Source organism: Drosophila miranda, chromosome XR (genome assembly GCF_003369915.1).
Source record: "Drosophila miranda strain MSH22 chromosome XR, D.miranda_PacBio2.1, whole genome shotgun sequence".
Taxonomy (NCBI): domain Eukaryota; kingdom Metazoa; phylum Arthropoda; class Insecta; order Diptera; family Drosophilidae; genus Drosophila; species Drosophila miranda.
In genome coordinates this window covers 24804289-24825632 of record NC_046674.1, presented here as the reverse complement: position 1 = coordinate 24825632, position 21344 = coordinate 24804289, and the positions used below count along the sequence as shown (strand labels likewise).

General features: G+C 47.6%; 3 protein-coding genes and 1 long non-coding RNA gene across 7 annotated transcripts; 1 reads left to right on the top strand and 3 right to left on the bottom strand.

Annotated features, from left to right (window-relative positions):
* Window positions 1-54: 54 nt before the first annotated feature.
* Window positions 55-2573, bottom strand: LOC108153765. The gene is made up of 7 exons (XM_017283904.2): window positions 2004-2573; window positions 1788-1942; window positions 1576-1720; window positions 1078-1485; window positions 739-1012; window positions 563-669; window positions 55-494 (listed from the first exon to the last, which is right to left on the bottom strand). Exons 1-7 carry the CDS (start codon window positions 2461-2463, stop codon window positions 199-201), a joined length of 1845 nt encoding a protein of 614 aa, XP_017139393.1. The 5' UTR covers window positions 2464-2573; the 3' UTR covers window positions 55-198.
* Window positions 2574-4866: 2293 nt separating this feature from the next.
* On the bottom strand, window positions 4867-18164 carry LOC108152422 (CTP synthase). 3 transcript variants are annotated; one of them, XM_017281740.2, is made up of 5 exons: window positions 12281-12478; window positions 9062-9338; window positions 7188-7358; window positions 6615-7116; window positions 4867-6527 (listed from the first exon to the last, which is right to left on the bottom strand). In XM_017281740.2, exons 2-5 carry the CDS (start codon window positions 9213-9215, stop codon window positions 5432-5434), a joined length of 1923 nt encoding a protein of 640 aa, XP_017137229.1. In that variant the 5' UTR covers window positions 9216-9338; window positions 12281-12478; the 3' UTR covers window positions 4867-5431. The 3 variants fall into 3 exon arrangements, with proteins under 3 accessions (XP_017137229.1, XP_017137226.1, XP_017137228.1); XM_017281737.2 differs by lacking the exons at window positions 9062-9338; window positions 12281-12478 and adding an exon at window positions 17899-18164; XM_017281739.2 differs by lacking the exons at window positions 4867-6527; window positions 6615-7116; window positions 7188-7358 and adding exons at window positions 7475-8752; window positions 8830-8979 and having other exon boundaries at window positions 12281-12506.
* LOC117186234 lies at window positions 16663-20401 on the top strand. Its single transcript, XR_004471359.1, has 2 exons — window positions 16663-16901; window positions 17147-20401. It is a non-coding gene; the product is annotated as an uncharacterized LOC117186234 (long non-coding RNA).
* Window positions 19124-21189, bottom strand: LOC108152423. 2 transcript variants are annotated; one of them, XM_017281742.2, is made up of 6 exons: window positions 20715-21189; window positions 20581-20637; window positions 20488-20520; window positions 19567-19733; window positions 19339-19492; window positions 19124-19271 (listed from the first exon to the last, which is right to left on the bottom strand). In XM_017281742.2, the coding sequence occupies exons 1-6, from the start codon at window positions 20974-20976 to the stop codon at window positions 19168-19170; spliced, it is 777 nt and encodes a 258-aa protein (XP_017137231.1). In that variant the 5' UTR covers window positions 20977-21189; the 3' UTR covers window positions 19124-19167. The 2 variants fall into 2 exon arrangements, with proteins under 2 accessions (XP_017137231.1, XP_017137230.1); XM_017281741.2 differs by having other exon boundaries at window positions 20688-21187.
* Between the last annotated feature and the right edge of the window lie 155 nt (window positions 21190-21344).

The following is a 21344-nucleotide window of genomic DNA, read 5'->3' as shown; positions in this document are numbered from 1 at the left end:
GTCAAAAATTGTTTTATATAGTGAAGTATTATACTCAGCGTAAGCGTCCTTTTTATTTCAAACTTAATGTTGTACTTTACTGCACTGAACGAGAGCAAATGTGGGTAAACGGAACAAAGTCAGTAACAAATCCACTCGCCGATAGGGGCGCCACATTTCTTCGTTCAACGGAAATTGCATTTAAATTCAAATTCAAACTTACTCGACAACAAAACAATAAAAGTTCTTAAACATAAAAGGAGCTTCGTTGTCCGATATGAAATTACGCTCTGGCTTCTCAGATGAGAACGGATTTGTGGTTGGAGGCAACACAATATTCAAATGACGATTCGATTGACCCACGAACTGTGCCATGTCCAACGGAGCTTCGTATTTGGTATAGGAGGTGACCACAATGGGGCATTTAAGATTAAGAGAGGCCTGTATGGTGTCAGGCCAGGTGTCCTCCAAGGCATATCCCGTCGACCGATACAGTCCCGAATTGTAAAAGCACACTGTTGATTAGAAACGAAACTGATTAAAAGAAGCTGGTCTAAATGCGAGTTCTGCCACACGGTTATACCCAAATCTGGTTGGAGAAACTGAGGCTCTCGGCAGTAGTCGTGATAGAGATTATTTTCAAAGTGATAGTTCACTGTCCTCTGAGCCTTACGACACAAGCGACAGCATCTTAAATAAAATGCAATTATCAGTTGGATCCAAGTACTCAAAATATTCGAAGACCTCGCATTCGCTCACTTGATCTTCTTCAGTTGCTCAAAGGAGATGTTATTGGGATTCAGTTCTGGTCCTACGAAGACCACATTCAGGCATTTCAGAGCTGGCATTATGTGCAGAAGGAAGAGCTCCCATTTCTGCAGCACATCGACCTCGAATTCGATCTCAGCTCCTATTAGATGAAGCGTCAGCTCACTGTTTCTCAAGCGCTCGCAGAGCTTCAGGGCAAACCAGGCCGTCAGGGGTCCGGTGGAGACCTGGGTAAGGGCAGCATACTCACACTCATCAACGACATCTGTCAGTGGAAGTGGGAGGTGTTCATGGCGGTCCAGGCGGTTTTCATTCTTGAAGGATACTTACTAAAACTAAGTTTGTTCATCATTTGCCTCGAATTGCAGCAGGCCATGGGCAGCTCCCGGAGAACCCTGTTGGGTAGCGACGGCTCCAGCCGTCCAAATTTGGCCTGGAACATGACAAAGGCCTTAAACAGTCTGTAGGCCCCGCACCACTTGGCATGCTCAGGACTCCGATGGTCTGGCTTGTCCCTGCAGGAGGCGAACTCCCCACAGCCGCCACAGAGTTGAAGACGCTTAAAGCGATGCTCGCGGCACTTTTGGTCCCCGCAGATGAGGGGAAAGAGTAGCACCTCTTGCTCCGTGGGCGAGAGCGAACGATTCATTTCCTTCTCTACCTGCCGTATGCACACAATCCGATACGAACGAAATTGCTCGGCACTGAACGCACCGCACTTGTAGAACATCTCGTGACCTACATAGATTCGAGCAACAGGCGGATAATTGGCAATTAGCTTGATTTATGGTTCGTGGCCGCCGACGGCCGGCGGCCGGCACCGCTCACCGCTGAGGTCCACTGCCTGGCGCAGGGCATAGCACAGCTGGCGATGGTCCTGATCCTCCCTCATATGGCTGGGACTGCAGTAGTAGCTCAATCCGCAGCGGGCACAAGGCAGCGAACTCCGGCCGCAGAGATCCGATTTACAGAGCTGCAAGTCAGTGAATTCGGGGGTAAAGTGGATGCGTTTCTGATTGTGTGGTGCAACTGTCACTCACGTTGCACAGTGAGGCCATAAAATATTTCCGCGGCTTATATATGTATTCAATGTACTCGGCCTCATCGTCGGAGGACTCCACATCGCTGGGAGGCGCCTGGCTGAAAAGCTTGCCCAGATTGCTGAACATCGCCGCTGTAGGCGATTCCCCACCGCCTAAATAGGATGCAAATGCAACGTTAAACACAAACTCTAATTTAAGGGAACAGTCTCTAACCCATCTGCAATCTGCTGCCCAAGCATTTCAGCAGCTCGTTGACCTCGTAGCCCCTGACATCCTTCGATTGCTTGGCAGGAGTTCCTGCTACTTTCGGCACTACTGGCTCTGGGGCACTCGAAGTGGGAACTGCTGGAGTCCTTGGCTTCCTCTCATCCTCTTTGGCTTGCTTTGATGGATTCGCTGTCGCTGGTTCTGGTGGGGCTCCAGTAGGCTCGTGTTCCTTGGAAGCAGGAACCGCGCTCTTGGCCAGCAGCTTCCTACGCAATAGCTGCTGTATCAGCTTGATGGGATCGCTGTCTGGCCCTGGCCCCGCTTCCGCCTCCTGGGTTGTGACCACTGAAGAGGGTTTTTCTTCCGCCCCTGCACTGTCCGTCTGGTCAGACTGCACCTGATTGCACTTGTTCCTCGGACGATTGCGATGCCTTGGCTTTTTCTTTAGCACGCCTGTCTGCTGCATGGCTAATTTTCAGATCAGTTTTGCTCAGTTCTGTTCTGTTCTGTTCTGGGTTCTAAATTTGCCTGCCTGCTTGCGTACGTAACTCAATTGAACGACAATGAAGAATGAGCATTGTTCTTGGGTTGCTGTACGCTCTGCCCGAACTCAATTGGCCAGCAGCCATCTCCACCGCAAGTGGGCCCAAATGTACAAATGTACGCCCTGCCCTGGCTATTTTTGTTGAGCACGGGCCTCCGCCGTATCGAGTACAGACAGCAGCAGCCGGCATGGGCATGGGTTAGCATTTATTATGTCCAAGAGGCGTTGGACTAGTGCTCTGCTCGTACGAGTATGGTCACAACCGCAACCGTGAACCTCCCAAAAGGTAGGAAAGAGCTCATTCCATGTGATATTTATACCCGATACTCGAAGAGTATAGGGGCATATTAGTTTCGCGGCGGAAGTGGTTGTGTGTAACACCCAGAAGGAAGCGTTTCCGACCCCATAAAGTATACATATTGTTGCTCAGCATCAATAGCCGAGTCGATATAGCCATGTCTGCGTGACTGTCTGTCTTGATTGACGCCTGCTTCTCAGAGACTATAAGAGCTGGAGCAACCAAATTTTGTATGCTGTAATATAACACTGTTGCAAGTGTATTTCAAAATATCGCCCCGCCCCCTTCCGCCCCTACAAAGGACGAACATCTGTGGCATTCACAATTTTTAAGATATGAGAAAACCGAAAACGCAGGATTATAGAGAATGACCATATCTACCCGAATGCCTTCCATGCGCTTACTCGCTCTCCCTCTCCCTCTCTCTCATGTCCCTGACGGAGGAAAGCGAGATAGCAACACAGCTGGGCTGTTGTTTGTGGGATAACATAGGGAGTGAGAGAGACAAATGTAGCTGAATTAAAAACTGATAAAATAGGTCATTCGGTGGAAAAAGGATAAGCCGAGTGCAAGAAATAACATTCGAACATAACTAGATTTCGTGGCTCCTCTTTTTCTCTTCATGTTTTTTCCATCTCTCGTGAAAAGTGCGAGCAAAATTCATGCAAATCCAAGTAGAGAAAATTCAATGGAGAGTGAGCGAGAAATTAAATCCGAAATTTTCGGTCATGAGTCAGTCTCAGGTCAAACGATTTCGTGCAAAGAGAATTCAAGCTTTCTTCAGTGTTGGTTTATTATACCCGATACTCAAAATGAGTATTGGTGTATATTAGATTTGTGGCAAAAGTGGATGTGTGTAACATCCAGAAGGAATCGTTTCCGACCTCATAAAGTACATATATTCTTGATCAGCATCAATAGCCGAGTCGATTGAGCCCTGTCTGTCTGTCCGTCCGTCCGTCTGTCCGTCCCTATTAGCGCCTAGTGCTCAAAGACTATAAGAGCTAGAGCAACGATGTTTTGGATCCAGACTTCTGTGATATGTCACTGCTACAAGAATATTTCAAAACTTTGCCCCGCCCACTTCCGCCTCTACAAAAGGCGAAATCTGTGGCATCCACAATTTCAAAGATATGAGAAAACCAAAAACGTAGAATCGTAGAGGATGACTATATCTTCTAGAGTGTAAAATCTGAACCAGATCGTATAATTATTATAGCCACAATCAAGAAAACAATTTCATTCTCTCTCGCTCTCTCTCTCTAACACACAGGTTTCATGGTCGGTTTTGCCAATTTCAAAATATGAGTTCAAGGATCTCAGAGACTATAAGAGCTAGAGCAACCAAATTTGGTACCCACACTCCTGTGATATCGGACCTTGACGTTTTCGTGTCGAAATTTCGAAACACCGCCTTTCGCCCCCGCAAAGGACGAAAATCTGGGGCATCCACAAATCTCAGAAACTATTAAGGCTAGAGCCACCAAATTTGGTATCAGCACTCCTGTTAGATCTCCCTATAAAACGTATATCTCAAAATTTCGCCCCACCCCATTTCGCCTCCACAAAGGACGAAAATCTGTTGCATCCACAATATTGCAAATTCGAGAAAACTAAAAACGCACAATCATAGAGAATGACCATATCTATCCGGTTGCTGAATCTGGATCAGATCGGATAATTTGTATAGCCAAAAAGAACAAATCAATTTTCAGTGGCTATGCAGCGCCTGACGTCACGCTCAGACTAATTTTCTGTCTCTCTCGCACGCACTCTTTGTCGTGTCGTGCAATGTTAGCGCCGTCTGGTGAAGGAGAGCCATACTGACTAAGTATCGGGTATAAATGTAGAGTTTCGGTCTCTGCAGCAACTCACAACGTTCCCCCTCGTTTTTTTTAAAGTTTGATGCTTTCTCTTTCCTTTTGACGCCGACTGGTCGGAAAGGCAGGCTGCACGGATTATTGCTGTACGGTCAAGCTTTCAACCTTTTTTAATATAATTATCTCCATAATTAAGATACCATAAAGTAATTTTACAGAGTTTTTGCGGAACGATTTACTTTGAAATTCTGCGCCGAAAATAATCAAAAACAATAGTTCTTAAAATGTAAATAAATCACTAATACAAAAATAGCGGTAATCGTAGTCGGTAAAAAAAATTTTTTTCCGAAAATATTCGAATTCGAATACCCGGTATAGGAAGATTTTCAAAACGATAAAGAAAAGTAAATTAGCTTTGCTTCTTTCAAGAAAAGTGCATGAATTCGAATCTAACCAAATTGTGCCCTATCTTCCACACATTTTCACACAAAATGTCTTTCGTATAATCACTGTGTGGACATACATTTATGCAGAAGATCAGATTTATATTATTGTTAAATTTTACTTAAACTTTTCAATTTGAAAAACTGCGCCAAGAGCTTCCGTTTATCGGAATCACCCTAGGACCTCAGATATTTAGCATTCAACTTGGCATTAAACGAGATTCTTTTTGACTTTTCATTAAAAAGATAGGCGATGCTAAGCGGCTGACTATTCGATGTAGAAGCGGTGCTAAAAATTGTCCCGAGCCGAGCCGTTAAGGGTTTATGGTTTACTCTTCTCCGATATCTTCTCCGTGGCCATTGGTAGTGGTCGGCCCAACGCCAACGCCCCCACATGCGCCTTCAATGTCCGACGACACGGTGCTGATGGTGCTACTGTTGCTGCTTCTGCAGGCATTTCGCGAAATTCCATTGGTCGGCGTCGTCGTTCCAGTTATTTGGAGGGACTTCATCGATTTTGTCGCTCCACGGTAAGTCTCTTCCTCGTCCGAAGAGGCGTCTGAGAGCTGGCGGGGCGACAAGCGGCAGCCGCGCTGGATATACTGCGGAAGCCTGTCCACGGAGGCCAGGATCAGGCCCAGGAAGGGTGGCGACGGCTTAAGGGGACGCGACAAGTACTCTGGATGGTATTGGGTGGCCACAAAATAAGGATGGTCGCGCAGCTCAATGATCTCCATGCGTGTTTTGTCCACGTCGGTGGCCACAAACCGCATCCCGTGCTCCTCCAGCTGCGGCACATACTTGGGATTCACCTCGTACCGATGCCGGTGCCGCTCCTGAATGGACTTTGGGTTGCCATACAGCTGTCGGATGATGCTGGTGCAGCCCTCAGAAAAGACTGTCGTCCGCTTGCCCAGGCGCATGGTGCCGCCCAGCTGGCCAGTGTGATGCTCCGGCATGTCGATGACCAGGGCATTGCCCGTTTGTGGATCGACCTCCGTGGTGTTGGCGTCCTTCAGGCCAAGCTTGTTGCGCGCAAACTCAATCACGGCTGCCTGCAGGCCCAGGCAGATGCCCAGCATCGGCTTCTGGTTCTCCCGCGCCCACCTGCAAGCCCGTATCTTGCCCTCCATGCCACGCGATCCAAAGCCACCAGGCACCAGGATGCCGTCGCTATCGCACAGTCTCTGCCATTCCTTGTGGTACTTCGACGGCTCGCTCACCAGCGTCTCCTGCTCCAGCTGGCACGACTCGATGAACACTAGCACCAGCTTGCGGTTGGCCGCCAGTGCAGCGTGCTGCAGGGCCTTCACCACAGAGGCGTACGAGTCCGCGAACTTGGTGTACTTGCCAACGATGGCGATGCTCACCTCACGCCGCACCGTCTCCGTGCGTCGGGCCAGATCCCGCCAGTGCTGCAGACACCTAAAACCAAAACGATAGAGGTTTAATTTGATATCGAATCCTGTCTGTGGAGCATCCCACTCCCTTGGTCTGCCCACTCCGACTCACTTGGTGCGCTTGCTCATGTCGATGTTCAGCTGGAGCCGCTCGTTGAGATACTCGATGACTCCGTTCTGCTCCATCAGCAGCGGGACATGGTATATGGAGTTCAGATCATGGATGCAGATCACCTGATCTGGCCCCACGTGGCAGAAGTTGCTGATCTTCTCCTTGACCTCCAGTCCAATGGGTTTCTCCGATCGGCAGACAATCAGGTCGGGACTGAGGCCACAGCCGCGCAGCTCCCGCACCGAGCTCTGTGTGGGCTTTGTCTTGGGCTCTCCGGTGGCCTTTGGCAGCGGCACCAGCGACACATGGGCCACACAGAAGTTCTCGCGCTTCACGCGGAACTGGAACTGCCTGAAGGCCTCGACGAAGGGCATGCCCTCGATGTCGCCAATGGTTCCGCCCAGCTCTATGATGCAAACCTGCGGCTTGGAGGAGCCCTGCACAGGCGTCTGTGCTACGCGCTCCACCCACTCCTGTATGGCATCCGTGATGTGGGGCACAACTGAAGGGGATGGAGGATGGTGGGGGATCAGTTTTTTCATCTTTACTCATCTCAGGCATTCATCCACTTACCCTGAACAGTTTTTCCAAGGTATTCCCCAGTGCGCTCCTTCTCGATGACCAGCTTGTAGATCTTGCCTGTGGTTATGTTGTTGTCCCGATGCAGTGTGATGTCCAGGAAGCGCTCATAGTTGCCCAAGTCGAGATCCACCTCGGCGCCATCATCTAAAACGTACACCTCACCTGGGGGAAGATATTTGAAAATGTTTGTGAAATGAGAATTAGCAAATGTCATCATTCATCGATCCGTGATCCGTGGACCATCCCGTTCCTCCCAAAGATCTCGAGCCATTTGTATGTTTACGGTTTGTAATGTTTACGGTTTATTTTCAAGGTATTTTTGAGCTTAGGCGTAAATGGCGCATCCCCAGGACGGCATCCCCCGGAGAGTGGCGCTCAACTAGAAGTCAATCAAGTAGCATGGCATATGGACAAATACGGTCTAGGACTATGTGCTTACGGCTACGCTACACTACGGGGAAGGGGAGGGATTTGTATGTACAGTCTTATGGCGGGCGTTCTTATAATGGGAATTTAAGGAGGTTCAGGAGGAGGAGGAGTAGGAGGAGCTAAGGAGAACCACTACTTTGACTCCTCGAGATCCTCCTTGTAGAGCTCCTTGAAGATGAGTTTTTGTATCTTGGTGCGTATGCGCAGCTTCTGGGCCGCCGTCAGTTGCTTCATGTACGGATGCAGGCTGAGCAAGTAGTGGTAGTCATCGTCCTCTGGCACCAGGGGTGTATCCATCGTCGAGGAGCCATTGAAGTTGCTGTCCTCGGAGAGCCGGGGTCGCTTCAGCTTTAGTGCGGGTATCAGCCCATTGGCATAGGAGTGCTGGGTGAAGCTGAGGTGTTCGCCACTCGCCCCCCCGCCGCCGGAGGCGGTAGCAGTCGCAAAGTCATCGCTGCGCTCTTTGGCCGTGTGATGCCCGGCAGCGAGTGTGGCTAGCGGATGGTGGGCCTTGTTGTACAGCGGGGGCGGGGATACCGAGCGCTTGGCGCCCAGTGGCCCCATATTGCTGGAGACCGAGGAGGCGGACGTGGACGTGGTCGTGGCCGGCGCCAGGACAGCGGCTGATCCGCACTGCGCCACTTGGGCCGAGGTTGTGGTCACCATCGGCGGCGGGGAGCAGTGGGCGGCCGGTGGATCCAATAGTGTCTGCACCAACGTCGCCTGGGACGGGGCAGGGTGCGGCTTCTTGCTCAGGTCCTGCGCCTCCTTCTCCAGCTCCATCAGCTGGGCGCGCAGCAATCCTGCCTTGAGCAGGGCCTGTTGGTGGGCCTCCTCCTGCGCCCTCAGGACTCCCGTGGCCAGCGGCGTGGTGCTCACTTGGTTTGTCTGATGGGCGGCCGGAGGCGTGGGCATGGCATCCTCTAGGGTGCCCTCACTGTCATCGCCATCCGCCTCGCCATCCATTTCATCCTCGTCGTAGTCCTCGTCGCTGTCCTGCAGTCGTCGTATGAGGCCGTTCGTCAGGTCTGGCTCCACCACAGTCTTTTCGCAGTCCTCGCTCTGCTGGTTGAAGTAGAAGGACTGATCCTGCTCGTTCTTGGGCAGGCGATGGCGCATGTGATCGGCTGGGGAGTGGAGTGGAGGACATGAACATGAACAGGGACATGGAAATGGATTGGCTGTTGGCATGACGATGACTCACTTAAGAAGAGCAGGGCGTAGTAGTGCAGCCACTTGGACTCGAAGGTGGCGGGATCCAGCAGGAAATCGCCGTTGTCGGCACGCGGTATTCGCTTGTACTCCACCCGGAAGTTGTCGCGCAGCCCCTTCCACTTGGCCTTGAGCACAATCTCTGCCAAATAGAGAGCAGAGCGACAGATAGAGATTTGGGTTGGGGTGCGCCCGGCTTTTTTTTCCTTCGAAGCGTTACTTACTCGGCAACTTGTGCGCTCCGCTCAGCTCGTCCCACATCTGCTCGAGGAACGCCTTGTTGCAGTGGAAATTGCGATTCCATATGGCCGGTCGCTCCTCGATGTCGTGGATGAATTGCTCCACATTAAGCACAATTGTTGATTTTTTTGGCGCCATCTTGGCGCGTTCTCCGTCGAATGTCTCCCACTTCCACTCTCTCTTTCAATGCACTTTTTGTCTTTTGGTTTTTTTTTGGTTTTTTGTTCTATGTTTCACTTGTCTCCCGGCTAACGGCGAATACTAAATGCATGTTTATTACAATAGGCCACACACACACACACAAACACTAGCACCATCAACAGCATCAAAGCAACAGCAAGAGCAACAACAACAGCTACACTGAGAGCTCTCACTCTCTCCGCCCTCACACACATCACCTCTAGCACGGCTCTCTCGGATGGCTATTGGGATGCGATCTGAGAGCTACGCGCCCACTCAGACCCACCATCAGTGCACCTCCACTACACTACCAACGCCTTGTGGGCAATTTTGTCAAGATATTTCTGGATCCCTGACCTAAAGCATAGTCAGAAATGTTCCCAAACAGTAATGCTTTCCATAAAAAAAGATGATTACGGCCCTGTTTAGAATGGCAGAATGGTTTAGCCGGAAGCGCAACTAACCTAAAGAACCTTTCAAAATGAACAACAAATGGTATTACTTTGCAAATATGCACATATGTACTCGCAGCTGGCATAGCAACGAAATATTCATGGTAAATATCAGACACAGTTGCAACGTGCAGCAGTTGCAACGGTACAGTGCGTTTGTTTCTTCGAAGCTTTTGGAACAAACTTCGGCTCCGCTTTCGGCTATAGTGTTCCTTAAAGCCTTCTGTATGTTGACCTGGGAGCGCAGACGATGAGTGGCTAGACTTCGGGGACGACATTGTTGAAGGCGACTGGCATATCAAGAAGGACCGCCCGTAAGTTCCTGTCGCTGGGACTACTGAATAGAGTGTGCAGCTTACGAGGATTGACGTACACTTGCGGTGCCCTAGAGATGTTCCCAACTCTCGAAGGTTCCGAGTAGTTTGGGCGACAAGTCTTTAGGTGTTATGTATGAGATTTGCATGCTATTTTCTTTCAGCCAGCCGCTTGGCATTTGTCCAAATGCCTAGCTTTTGCCTAGAATACTTTGAGGGCAGTTAATGGGAGTTTTTCGAAGCGAACTGCATGGATACCACCGGTATAATATAATCGGGTGCCGGTGAAGCCATTCACTGGGATACATTTGAACATACTCGTACGTTCTGTGAGGACAGAGGACACAACACAATGACTTCATTAAGATTCCTTCGTAGGCCTAGCCAAATCGAGCAGAGCGCGACCAGCGGCACCGACAGCGACAGGAAATGCTGCTCTGCTCTGCTCTGCTCTCCATTGCCATCCATCGCAAAAGCCAGGCAGAGAGCAAGCAGGCGAGCAAACGAAGGAGAGAAGCAGCAAAATCAAATTATAAACACGCCAGACCAGAGACAGCGACAGACGGAGACCGAGACCGAGACGACGACCAAGACCAGCCAACAGTTACTCTACTCCTCCCCATCCCCAACCCCATCCCCATCTACATCCACATCTACAACCATCACTCCCTCCCTCCACCTGCCCCTCCCCCTCCTCACACTCCAGCACCATCACTCCACGGTGCGGCCAGCGTCAGCGTCTGGTCTGGCCTGTGCATTTGTGTGTGCTTGTGTAAGTGACTCAGGCGCAGGCGGCTTTCAGTCAGTCATGCAAAAATGTTTGCAGCCGCCGCCGTTGCCGTTTCCATTGCCTCGCCGTCGCCGTCGCTGTCGCCGTGCACAGAGTGCGAAATACTAAAATGGCAGCAGCAGGGAGTGAAGAGTAGAGAGTGGAGAGTAGAGAGGAGAGGGGTTGACGGAGAGACTGAGACCGGGAATGGGAATGGGAATGGGACTGGGACCGTGAGGTGGCAGAGAGTGCGGTTGCGGAGGGCAGGCCAGGCCAGGCGGCGGCGGCGGCGGCTGGCTGGCTATATGTATTCCAGCGAGCAAAAGCAATTTCTGGCGGCAGCTAGCTTTTGCTGCAGACGGAGGCCAGGCCAGGCCGGCCGTACAGACCAAGCCAGACAAATAATGCGTCACGTTGCGCAGTCGTTAAATTTTCGTTTTCGTCGTTGCCGTTGCTGTTGCCGTTGCCGTTTTTATGTGCAAAACTGCCGGCGACAGTGTGTGTTGGGTGAGGGCACGGGCAGGGGCCAAGCGTTGGGGGGGAATATGGCTAGAGGGGGCTTAAGAGCAGGCCCAGCTGCGGCTGTGGCTGCGGCTGCGGATGAGGTGCTTGAGCGTGTGCTTTTGTGCTGCTGGTAGCCAAGAATTTCGTAAGTTTGGCGGCCGCTGAGGAAAGTTGTGAAGCCTTGCACACACACAAATACACACGCACACAAAAACACGCAAACTCAACCGAATTGAGGAGCTGCTGGGAAATGGAAATTGGCAGCGAATCGAACGAGCAACAGTGGAAACTCTAAAAGATGGCGATCACAACTTGAAACATTTTCATTGGATGTTTCTTTAGGGGATCTACTGTAGGAGGCCGCCCCTAGGGGGCGGGGGGCTCCCCTGTACCGTGCCGGAAGCCTTCCGAAGAGTGCCACTGAGATAAGAACATCCTCAATTCTACGCGAACATTTATAGGTCAGATCTTGAACTGCACAAAGTATTGATCTGGCAGAGGCGCCAACAAATCCGTTAAACTTCTACAACTGATTCCCCCCCCTTCCATACCCACAATCAGCATCAGCAAAGTGCTCTGCCCCTACCCTCCCACTTCTTCCCCACGCCGTTCAAATTCAACTTAATCGCTGGCAACTGCCGCTGAAATTAGCCCAGGGGTAGAGAGAGAGGGCATCGGATAGGACCACGCTGATGGAAGGAGTTAGTTACCCCTCCCCCCCCCCCTCCCGCACTCGCCCTCTTTCCCATCAAAACTACTGCTCGGAAAGTTGCGGCTGTTTTTGTTGCTCTATGAAATCGATAAAACGCGCACACACACATGAACACACACACACATACATACAAGTGTGTCCATACATGTGCGAAATTTGCGCGCGAGGAGCAGAAAGCAGCTAACGGTGATGTGCTGCGGTGTGGGTGGCTGGCCCAGTCGGCCCAGGCGGCTGTGGTTGGCTATTGGTGGGTAGGCGTGTGCGCGTGTTACCGTTAAAGTTTATAATAATCAAAAATTTGATGCGCGGGCCACTGTCCGTTTGGCCCGTGTATTCGGCGTTATCCCGTTCGTCAGAGAGCGTGTGTGTGCCGGCCGATGAAAGCGAGAAACGACAGGAGGCGCCAACCGAAACCGACACCGACACCGAGACCCAATTCGAACAAAAACGAACCACGAACCACTGCTGATTGCAGTCAGCTTACAACTGAAATTGAAAATTCAGCAGAGCAAAGTGCGAAGCGCCGCTGCCGCTGCCGTTGACGCGGCTGTTGCCGCTGCCACCGCCACTGCTGCCACGACAGGCTGCAGCCAGCCCAAGTCCAAGCCCCCCAAAAGCCAAGCGAGAGCCAACAAAACGTGCCAACTAGCGGCGGCAGCTGAAACGACGACAACGAAAAAAAAAAACAACAAAAAAAAACACACTCAAACGCAAAAACGCCAGCGAGGCCCAGGCCCATGCCGGGGCCAGGAGAGCCAAAGCCAAAGCCACGCCACAAGCTCTTGCCGGCGACACACGGACACACACAAAAACATGCTACATACCTACATACATATACATATAATGTACTATACATATAATGTAGCTGTGCATGTGTGTGGGGTTGGGTGGCCAAGGGGGCCGCCAGGCCAGCCAGCGCGCACAAACGCTAAAAACGGCCGCCGCCATCGTTGACTGCCAGCCAGCCATCGCCATCGCCATCCAGCCTGCTTTGCTTTGCTTTGCTTTGCTCTGCTCTGCTCTGCTCTGCTCTGCTCTGCTCGCTGCTGCTGTTTCTGCTGCTTTTGGGCATATTATTGCGCGATGGCGACGTTTGCCGGCTATCCAGCACGCACACACACTGGGGCAGAGAGAGACCAGCTGTCTGTGTGAGGTGGAGCCGGTGGAGCAGCAGCAGCGGCAACAACAACAGCAACAACAAAAACAACATTAGCAGCAGCAGCAACAACTGCGCCAACGACAATCAACGCGCGGAAGCGAGCGAAAAGCATAAACCATGAAGAGGTGGCAGGAGGTAGGTGGGGAGGCTCGTTAAAATCACGCGACAGGAGGAGGGAGAGGAGTCATGGGCAGACAGAGAGGCAGAGGCCAAGCAGAAGCAGAAGCAGAACCAGCAGCTAGGCCGCGGCAGGTGCGGGTGGCGGGTGGCGGGGGCGGTGCAACGCTGCTAAAGCGAATCGATGTGAATTTGGCTGTAGATGGCGCCTGCTCGTCCCACACGCCCCGACATGGACAAGTGAGACGGGGTTGGGGGTGGGGGGTTGGGGGGGTGGGGTAGTTGGGTAGGAGGTTGTAACATTACTGGAGGGTGGCTGGAATATATGTATGTGAGAGGCCAAGTCCAGGCTGTGATCCAAATTTCATTTCTTATGTAATTAAATAACAGTTTAATGCTCAAGAAATTCAGTAACCTTATGTAAGCGTAACATCATTTTTCAAAATTCTTTTATATGTGCATAAATATCTACATATGGATTTATATCTATTTTGTATTCTTGGCTAAGATTGATATCTACCGAATCCGACAAAATATGTACGTGAAGATGGAACCTTTGCTTCCATATCCGCATATTGCCGCCATCTTGAGATGTCCTGCGATCGAGAGTCTACTTATAAAGCTATCAAAACCAAATAACCAACGGCAATAACGGGTCACGAAGCGAAGTGATGGCTGAACTGTATCGCTTCAAAAGAAATTAATACAGATAAAAATTTCGCGAAAGAGAACCATTTCTAATGAAACGCAAGATGGAAGCTTGTGAAGCCATAGAACACACGCACACACGGAAACATAACAGTGAGAGTACGGTAGGAGTGTATTTGTGCCTATGTTGACAGCTGTTGTGCGTGTAACAGGGGAATGGGAGGCAGAGGGACCCGGAGGAGCCACTACGCCAGCCAGCGCGTAGCAACGGGCCACATCCTGAAGAGTAGCAACGAAATGGTATTTTCCATTTAATTTTTGCACACACACGCACCCACACACATACGAAGTCGAAGCACACGCACAGGGCAGCGTCAAGAGAGGAGTGGAGTAAAGTGGAGTGGGAGCAGAAACAGGCGCAGGCAGAAGCTTTATTGTCGTCGCGAAACGTGAGCGTAACGAAAGCGCAAGCAGAAGAGCGAGCAACAACACAACTGCGAAAGCAACAAAGCAAATGCAGGCCAAAACGACGGGATGGGACAGTGGCAGGGGATAGGCGAGAGGCGGCAGTTAATGGCAGAGCGCAAAGAGCAACAGCTGCTAACGATGTTGACGCCGATGACGGCCCAACGAAACACACACAAACGCACACATTCACACAAAACCAGACGGTCAGACGGACGGAACGGATGGAAGAACGAAGCAGTACCACCAGCAGCAGCAGCAGCAGCAACAGCAGACGGTTCGGTTGCGTTGCCTCTTTTATGGCTAAAAACGCTAATGTGATGGCGACCATGTTGCTGCGGGGGAGATGGGAATGACAGAGAGCAGAACACGCAAAAGCCTCAGCAGGAGCAGGCCAAAGAGGAAGAATTAGAGGCAGGAGAAGAAGCAGCGTCAACGACAGCGACAGATGATGGCCGAGGCACAAAAACACACAAGCCATGTAGAAGGCACCCTCGTGGAGGCACAACTCGCTCATAAAGATGGACGGCAGACGGAACGAAGCTCGGGGGCCAGCGGCCAATATGGCAACCCATGCCATTTCCATCTCCATTCTCATCACACCCACCCAGGCACACACACACAAACGCACCCACAGAACACACTGCAGAAATTAACGTAAAACAAATGAAGCACACGCGCACGCATGTGCCGCAGTTGGCGCTGACGCCTACGCCTACGCCTACGTCGACACCGCTCTCAAACTTCCTCTGGCCTCTCGCCCCACTCACACCACACCACACCCTCTGCACCCAACACCCAGCACACCTAACCGCACCAATACTTTCGCCGTACAGCAACAACAACAATAAAACAAATGAGCAGAGCTGCAGAGAATGCAATTCGACCCCCAAAAACGGAGAGAGCAAGCGAAAAATGCAAATGACAGGAAGCCGGCAGCCAGTAATCTGGTGTGGTGGCGTCGCGACGGGGTGAAGGGGAGCAGTGTGTCTCAATTTACAGGAAATTCTGTCCAAACATGCAAATAGACAAGGTAATACTTACCGAGTATACATATATAAGGGACCTACTAAAAGCTGATCAATTTGTATATCCTTAGACTTGATGTTTGAAATTGGTCAGATGTTTGTAGCGCACGTAACGACAACATCTCGAACTTCGCAAAGAATTATTAGTGCTTACATATGTATGTATATTCTTAATAAGTCGAGTCGATTTAGCGATGATCGTTTGTCCATCTCTTTCAATGTAAACCAGCGGTCGGCATTATGTGCATAGGTGCGATGACCTCATTTACGTTTTGCTTGCAAAAAAAAAATTCGTGCCGACCTCTGATGTAAGGTATTCTTTAAGTTCTAAAAATGTCTTATATTATTGGACATAGTCTTATTTCGTGAATAAGCAGATTATTTGTAGTAATAACTTTTCATAATCCATAGAATCCTTGTATTTTAAGGGCATGCAACTAAGACTTTCTCTAGCAACTTATCTAAATATTTACATGTGAGTAAAACGTCAGTGCGGCTGTCACTCTCTTCAAACAAAAGTTTGTGTGGGGCACCCTATTATGCTGGTAAAGCAAGCAAGGCGAAGGGAAAAGGATATGCGGAAAATGTGTTCAACTGCAATGCATACGAAGGCTGCTCTTTAAGTCCGTAGCCTAAAAGTGAAAGAACGACGAAATATCATTGAAGATGATTTTATTGCTCTTCAAAATATTATCCATGATAATGTTAGCATCCGCTAAAACCAATCTCCAAAGCACATTTTTCAGTGTCAACTTATGCTGTATCTCAAGAGCGAAATTCTTCTTGCCGGCCAACTCTTCATGCTAAATGCTGAATGTATCTGTGTCCCTTTAATGCCGAAAGATGCCTCTATCTCATGGTATTTTATATGACATAATTGCAATAGCCAATCCCGCACAGCATCCATTTTTCCGGTGCAACAGAGAACGGAGATTCGTTCTTTAGCGAAGGACGCAATACTTCTGAATTTGTTCTACCAGTTTTCGCAGTGGCAATGCATGGTGCTTCATTACCAAAACTTGAACTAAGTAGATCGAAAATCGTAGAAAATCATGACACGAAAATTTGCTTGTGTTGATTTCATTTTTATCCAAGAGGCATGTTTCGTTTATCGTTAAATTATATAAAACGTAGAATAAAAAGTGCTAAGCACGATTTGGTCAAGAAATGCCAAACTTATAAATGGAAGTGTCGATTTTGACCTCTTCATATTAAAAACAGCCAAGTCTACGGAACTTTTGGAGCAGCCCTCGTATGCACAATACAAAATTATGATCTTGCTTAATTTGTATACATATGTACGTTGAGTTGTTGACACGTGTAGATGGGCCCTTAATTTCCAGGAGGTACCCATGTACGAATTCGCCCTCAACCACACACATGCGAACACACACTCGAATTGGCACGTTGCATAGGCACATTTCAGTTGCGTTGCAGTTGTTGCTGCCGTGCCATTTGGTGAAGGAGCTTTCTTCTGTGAGTGTGTGTTTTGTGTGTCTGTTTAGAGTGCAGCAGAGCCGCAGAGTTGTAAAGTTGCCTGTAACCTCGCAGAAAATATAATTAGCATTCAATTTATCAGATAGCACCCTCTCCTAGAACTGCATGAGAAAATACCAATTTATGAACTTTCGCTTTTTTTTGTTTCGTTTTATTTATTATCAAACAAATCGATGTGCCCGCGAGCGTACATATTTCGCCCGCCAACACTGCCAACCCCCCAGCACATTCCTTCAATCACACAACCTGCGACAACAGTAAATACAAGCAACGAAAATAAGCAAGCAAACAAAGCAGAGAGGCTAAACAGGAAAGGAAAGAGTAAAGAAAAACTTTCATTTTCAATGTCAAGTGCAAGAAAAAGAGAGCAACAACAGCAACGAAACGACAAGCAACCGGATGCCGGCTGAGGGCGACTTTTCGAAAGAGAGAGACATAAACAGAGAGTAAGCGGTTTAGATATATAATTTTGTCGTATTCCGCGTGCTTGCAAAAAGCTTTCGGTGCCGTAAAAAAGCTCTATTGTAATCTTGCTTAGCCGCGACGCAGTTGTTTTACTATAAGTATTTACAGTTTGTATATTTTGCATCTTGTTCCAACTTGTAATGTATACGATCAATCAAAATTGTTGCTTTCAGTCAGTGACATCTTGATAAATACAAACAAAAATACTACAGCAAGACACTCACACTCCCATACACCACCATGTGGCGGCGACGCTGGCAAAGTTGCAACAAGCCGAGCCGCGTGACCTTCGACACCAACAACAACAACAAGAGAGGAGGCACCTCCTGCATATATATACATGTATCGACACTCCCACACAGATGTCCTCAAATACAGACAAGATGTATTGAAAAATTGCCAAGAAAAATCTATGCACATACATATGGATATTTTCCTGATGCTTAAGGTATCGTGCAAATGTATATGTACATTTATGTATCTTCATTGTTACTGGGCCCCATTAACTCACCATGCTCGTAAGGAGAAAACGTTCCAGCATCTATATTGATGTACGGATCAATTTTGATGGATGTCACATCAAGTTGGCACGACTTAAGCAGAGTTCCAAACGAGGAAGCAATGACGCCCTTGCCCACACCGCTTATGACGCCGCCAGTGACCAGGATGTATTTCATATTTGCGCACGTTTACTTCTTAGATTCACAGATGTAGACAAATATTCAATCTCTCCTGCACGTGGCGCGTTAGTTTTTTTTTTCCAAAGGTTTATCGAATTTTTACATTTTACATTACCATTCTACATGGTTCCTACACATTTGCTACATAACGGAAGGAAAAAGAGGGTGTGGACATCAGGCAAAACGGCCCAGAAAATGCAGCGCATGCAAGGCGAAGTCTACCCCAACTGCCAACGTACCCAATCCAATGTACCTTGCCGATTTTGTCTGCAAGGCATGTTGTACTCACACGCGAGATGAGGTTTCGAACGAAACTTGCAATTTTTCTTGACTGTTTTTGCCTGTTGTCCATAATCTTTTTTTAAGTCAGTATTATATACGGTCTGACCCTCATAAATATACCGAAATATACAGTATATAGATGTGCCAGTTCATACCATGAAAGCGTCACACGTCGATTTCTCAAAAGGAGGTCCCAGGGACTTCAGCTCTGGCTTAAGGGTACGGTACTAGCCAGCCAGCGCAGCGGCGCTTGTTAGTATATGAGTATGAGAATTTCGCATGGTTTTAGGTTTCTTGTTATAACTAGCTATAGCTACAGGTAATCGAAGGGTAGTCGAGTGGGGAACTAGTTGCTGGCTTTCTACTGGTAACTAGTTCGGAACTACCTCCTGAGCAACTTTACGGGTAATCGAAGGGGAATCGAGCGGGAACCAGGGGTGGTTCCGCCCTAGGAAATGCATGTGTTAAATTCTCCGCTGAAATACATTGCGGGTAATCGATCTGGAACCAGGGAGGTGAGAATGGTAGCTAGTGCGGCACCAGTGCGGAACTAGTTGCCTGGTACTAGAGGGTATGTGTGCCTCCAGCATATATATTTTAATGTATAGGTGCACACCACCCTGGTTCGCGCTCGATTACCCGATTACTCGATTGCTCAGGAGGTAGTTCCGAACTAGTTACCAGTAGAAAGCCAGCAACTAGTTCCCCACTCGATTACCCGTAGCTAGCCCTGACCTAGCTACCAGTGAATAACACAAAAATAAAAATACAATGTCTTCCAATATAAACGTATAATATTAAATTGTATGTAGCTTAGCCTAGTCCATTTCCATATATTTCTTTTTGAAAAACTTCTTCTTCATCCTCTGCATTGCTTTCCGTAAAATGCCTTCGGAGTTCTCCTCTCCAGGCGGAATACATTCTGTAATTATTTTTGTATTATATAATTTGAACAATTTTAAACTCTAGAAGTGTAAATGGTATTTTACCTAGCAAAGCTGCAAAAAATTCCTTGTGGGACCTAAGTGCCTTCTTCCCTTGGACCCCATCGACATTATATGCCAGAACGATTTCCTCGCTCATAATAAAGCTTAAACTGCTTAAAACGCCAGTTGGCTGCAGAACTGATTTCATTTCTGTTATCTGTAAATAAACCATAAAATATAAAGATAAGACAGAGAAAAAGGTCATATAATTTAGAGTACAGATTTACTTACATAAATGCTCCTATTTAATTTTATTTTTTCCTCCAATTCTATTAACTGCTCTTCAGATTTGATTGGGAAATGTTCCCGAATGGGATTCATTTCCCCTTTCTCCTTGACCTGCTGTTTGATCAAATCAGTTTGATCCGCCAAAATTTGGAGCACCTTTTGTAATTGATCTACATAAAAACAATGTTGTTAATTAATTTGATTATACAAATATTTTTCCATTAATCTTTATAAGTCTTACCACGAAAATCCTCATAACTAAACAAACAGACCTCCTCACTAAGACTTCCCCCTGGTACCAACAAGTTATCAACCTATCTTCCACTCATCCTCCCCCCAAAAACCTAAACAACCTTAACAGAAGACACCAAGTCATCCTAAATAGATTGAGACTAGGGCACACAAGATTCACCAATGCCCACTACATGGATAAAACATCCTCCAACGCATGCCCACTGTGCCACAACCCAACCATAGACATAAGACACATAATATACACATGCCCCGCCCTCTCTCTTCAAAGATCCTCAATATTCCATAACACCGACCCCATGCAATACATCTCCAACCCTAACACCAAAAACGCAAAAATAATCCTCAACTATCTAGACCAATCTAAAATCATTCACTACATATAACCTCATAAACAATCATCCCTGTACATATACATATACACAATTAGTATTTTAGATAATAATTCCTCCACAACATATAATAACGTATAGAACCAACCCTGTACATATGTATATAAGTACATACATCCTCAAACGTATAATAATACTATAGTGAGCTTAAGGCCTCAGCAGCTATAGCCCCATACCCTGTTAATACCTAGTTTTAACTATTTATTAGCTTTATATAATAATAAATAATAATAAAATTTGATTATAAAAATATTTTTCCATTAATCTTTATAAGTCTTACCACGAATAGCTGCATTCTCCAATTGCAGAGTTTCTAAAAGTATATAAATATTTAATTATTCCACTATTCATTGGAAACAAAGTTTATATTTACCGGTTGTTTTTTTGAGCTCATTTAAAACGTCAGAGCAGGTTTTACCTTCCTCATTTTCTGGAAAAATCGTATTAGCTTTTTTTTATTATGAAATAAAATATACTTACCATTGCTCGGCATGGAAAAGCCCATACCTTTTTTTGGTGATACACATGCACGCTTTGGCCTTTGCTCAATAAACCACTGACTAAGTTCATCATTTAATGGCGATTTGTTTGGCTGAATCTCGGTATTTTCATAAGCTAATTCCTTCTCTTCAATCTGAATTCCTGTTTCAGCCAATTCTTTTTCTTCCAATTTTCCTATCACTTTTCCTTCACTGCAAAGCGCTAACTTTGCAAGGTTAGCTTCCCTTTCACTCTTTCGGAGTCTACGAAAATGCCTATTGCTTATCATTTTGTTTCAAATATATAATATGTATATCTGAACGTACTTCTTTATTAGTTTATTTATTAATTTGAATTTTTTACTTATAGTTTTCTTACTTTATAATTGATATTAATCAGATTGAAACAAAAATAACTCTTCCAGCAAAAGATCACGCACAGAAGTGAAAAAAAAATCAACGCAAAAAGCAAACGCGCGGAGAACAAATACATTTAGTTTGTGTAAATTCTTGTCTCTTGCATTCCACGAGCGCAAGTACAGTAAAATATCACGATTAAATTACCATTTTGATGCATATTGCATGGCGTGGCATCGGTAACAACTAATTGAGTGAGCACTGTATTGTTACTCTTGTTCGGGTTTTCTTCATAATTCCA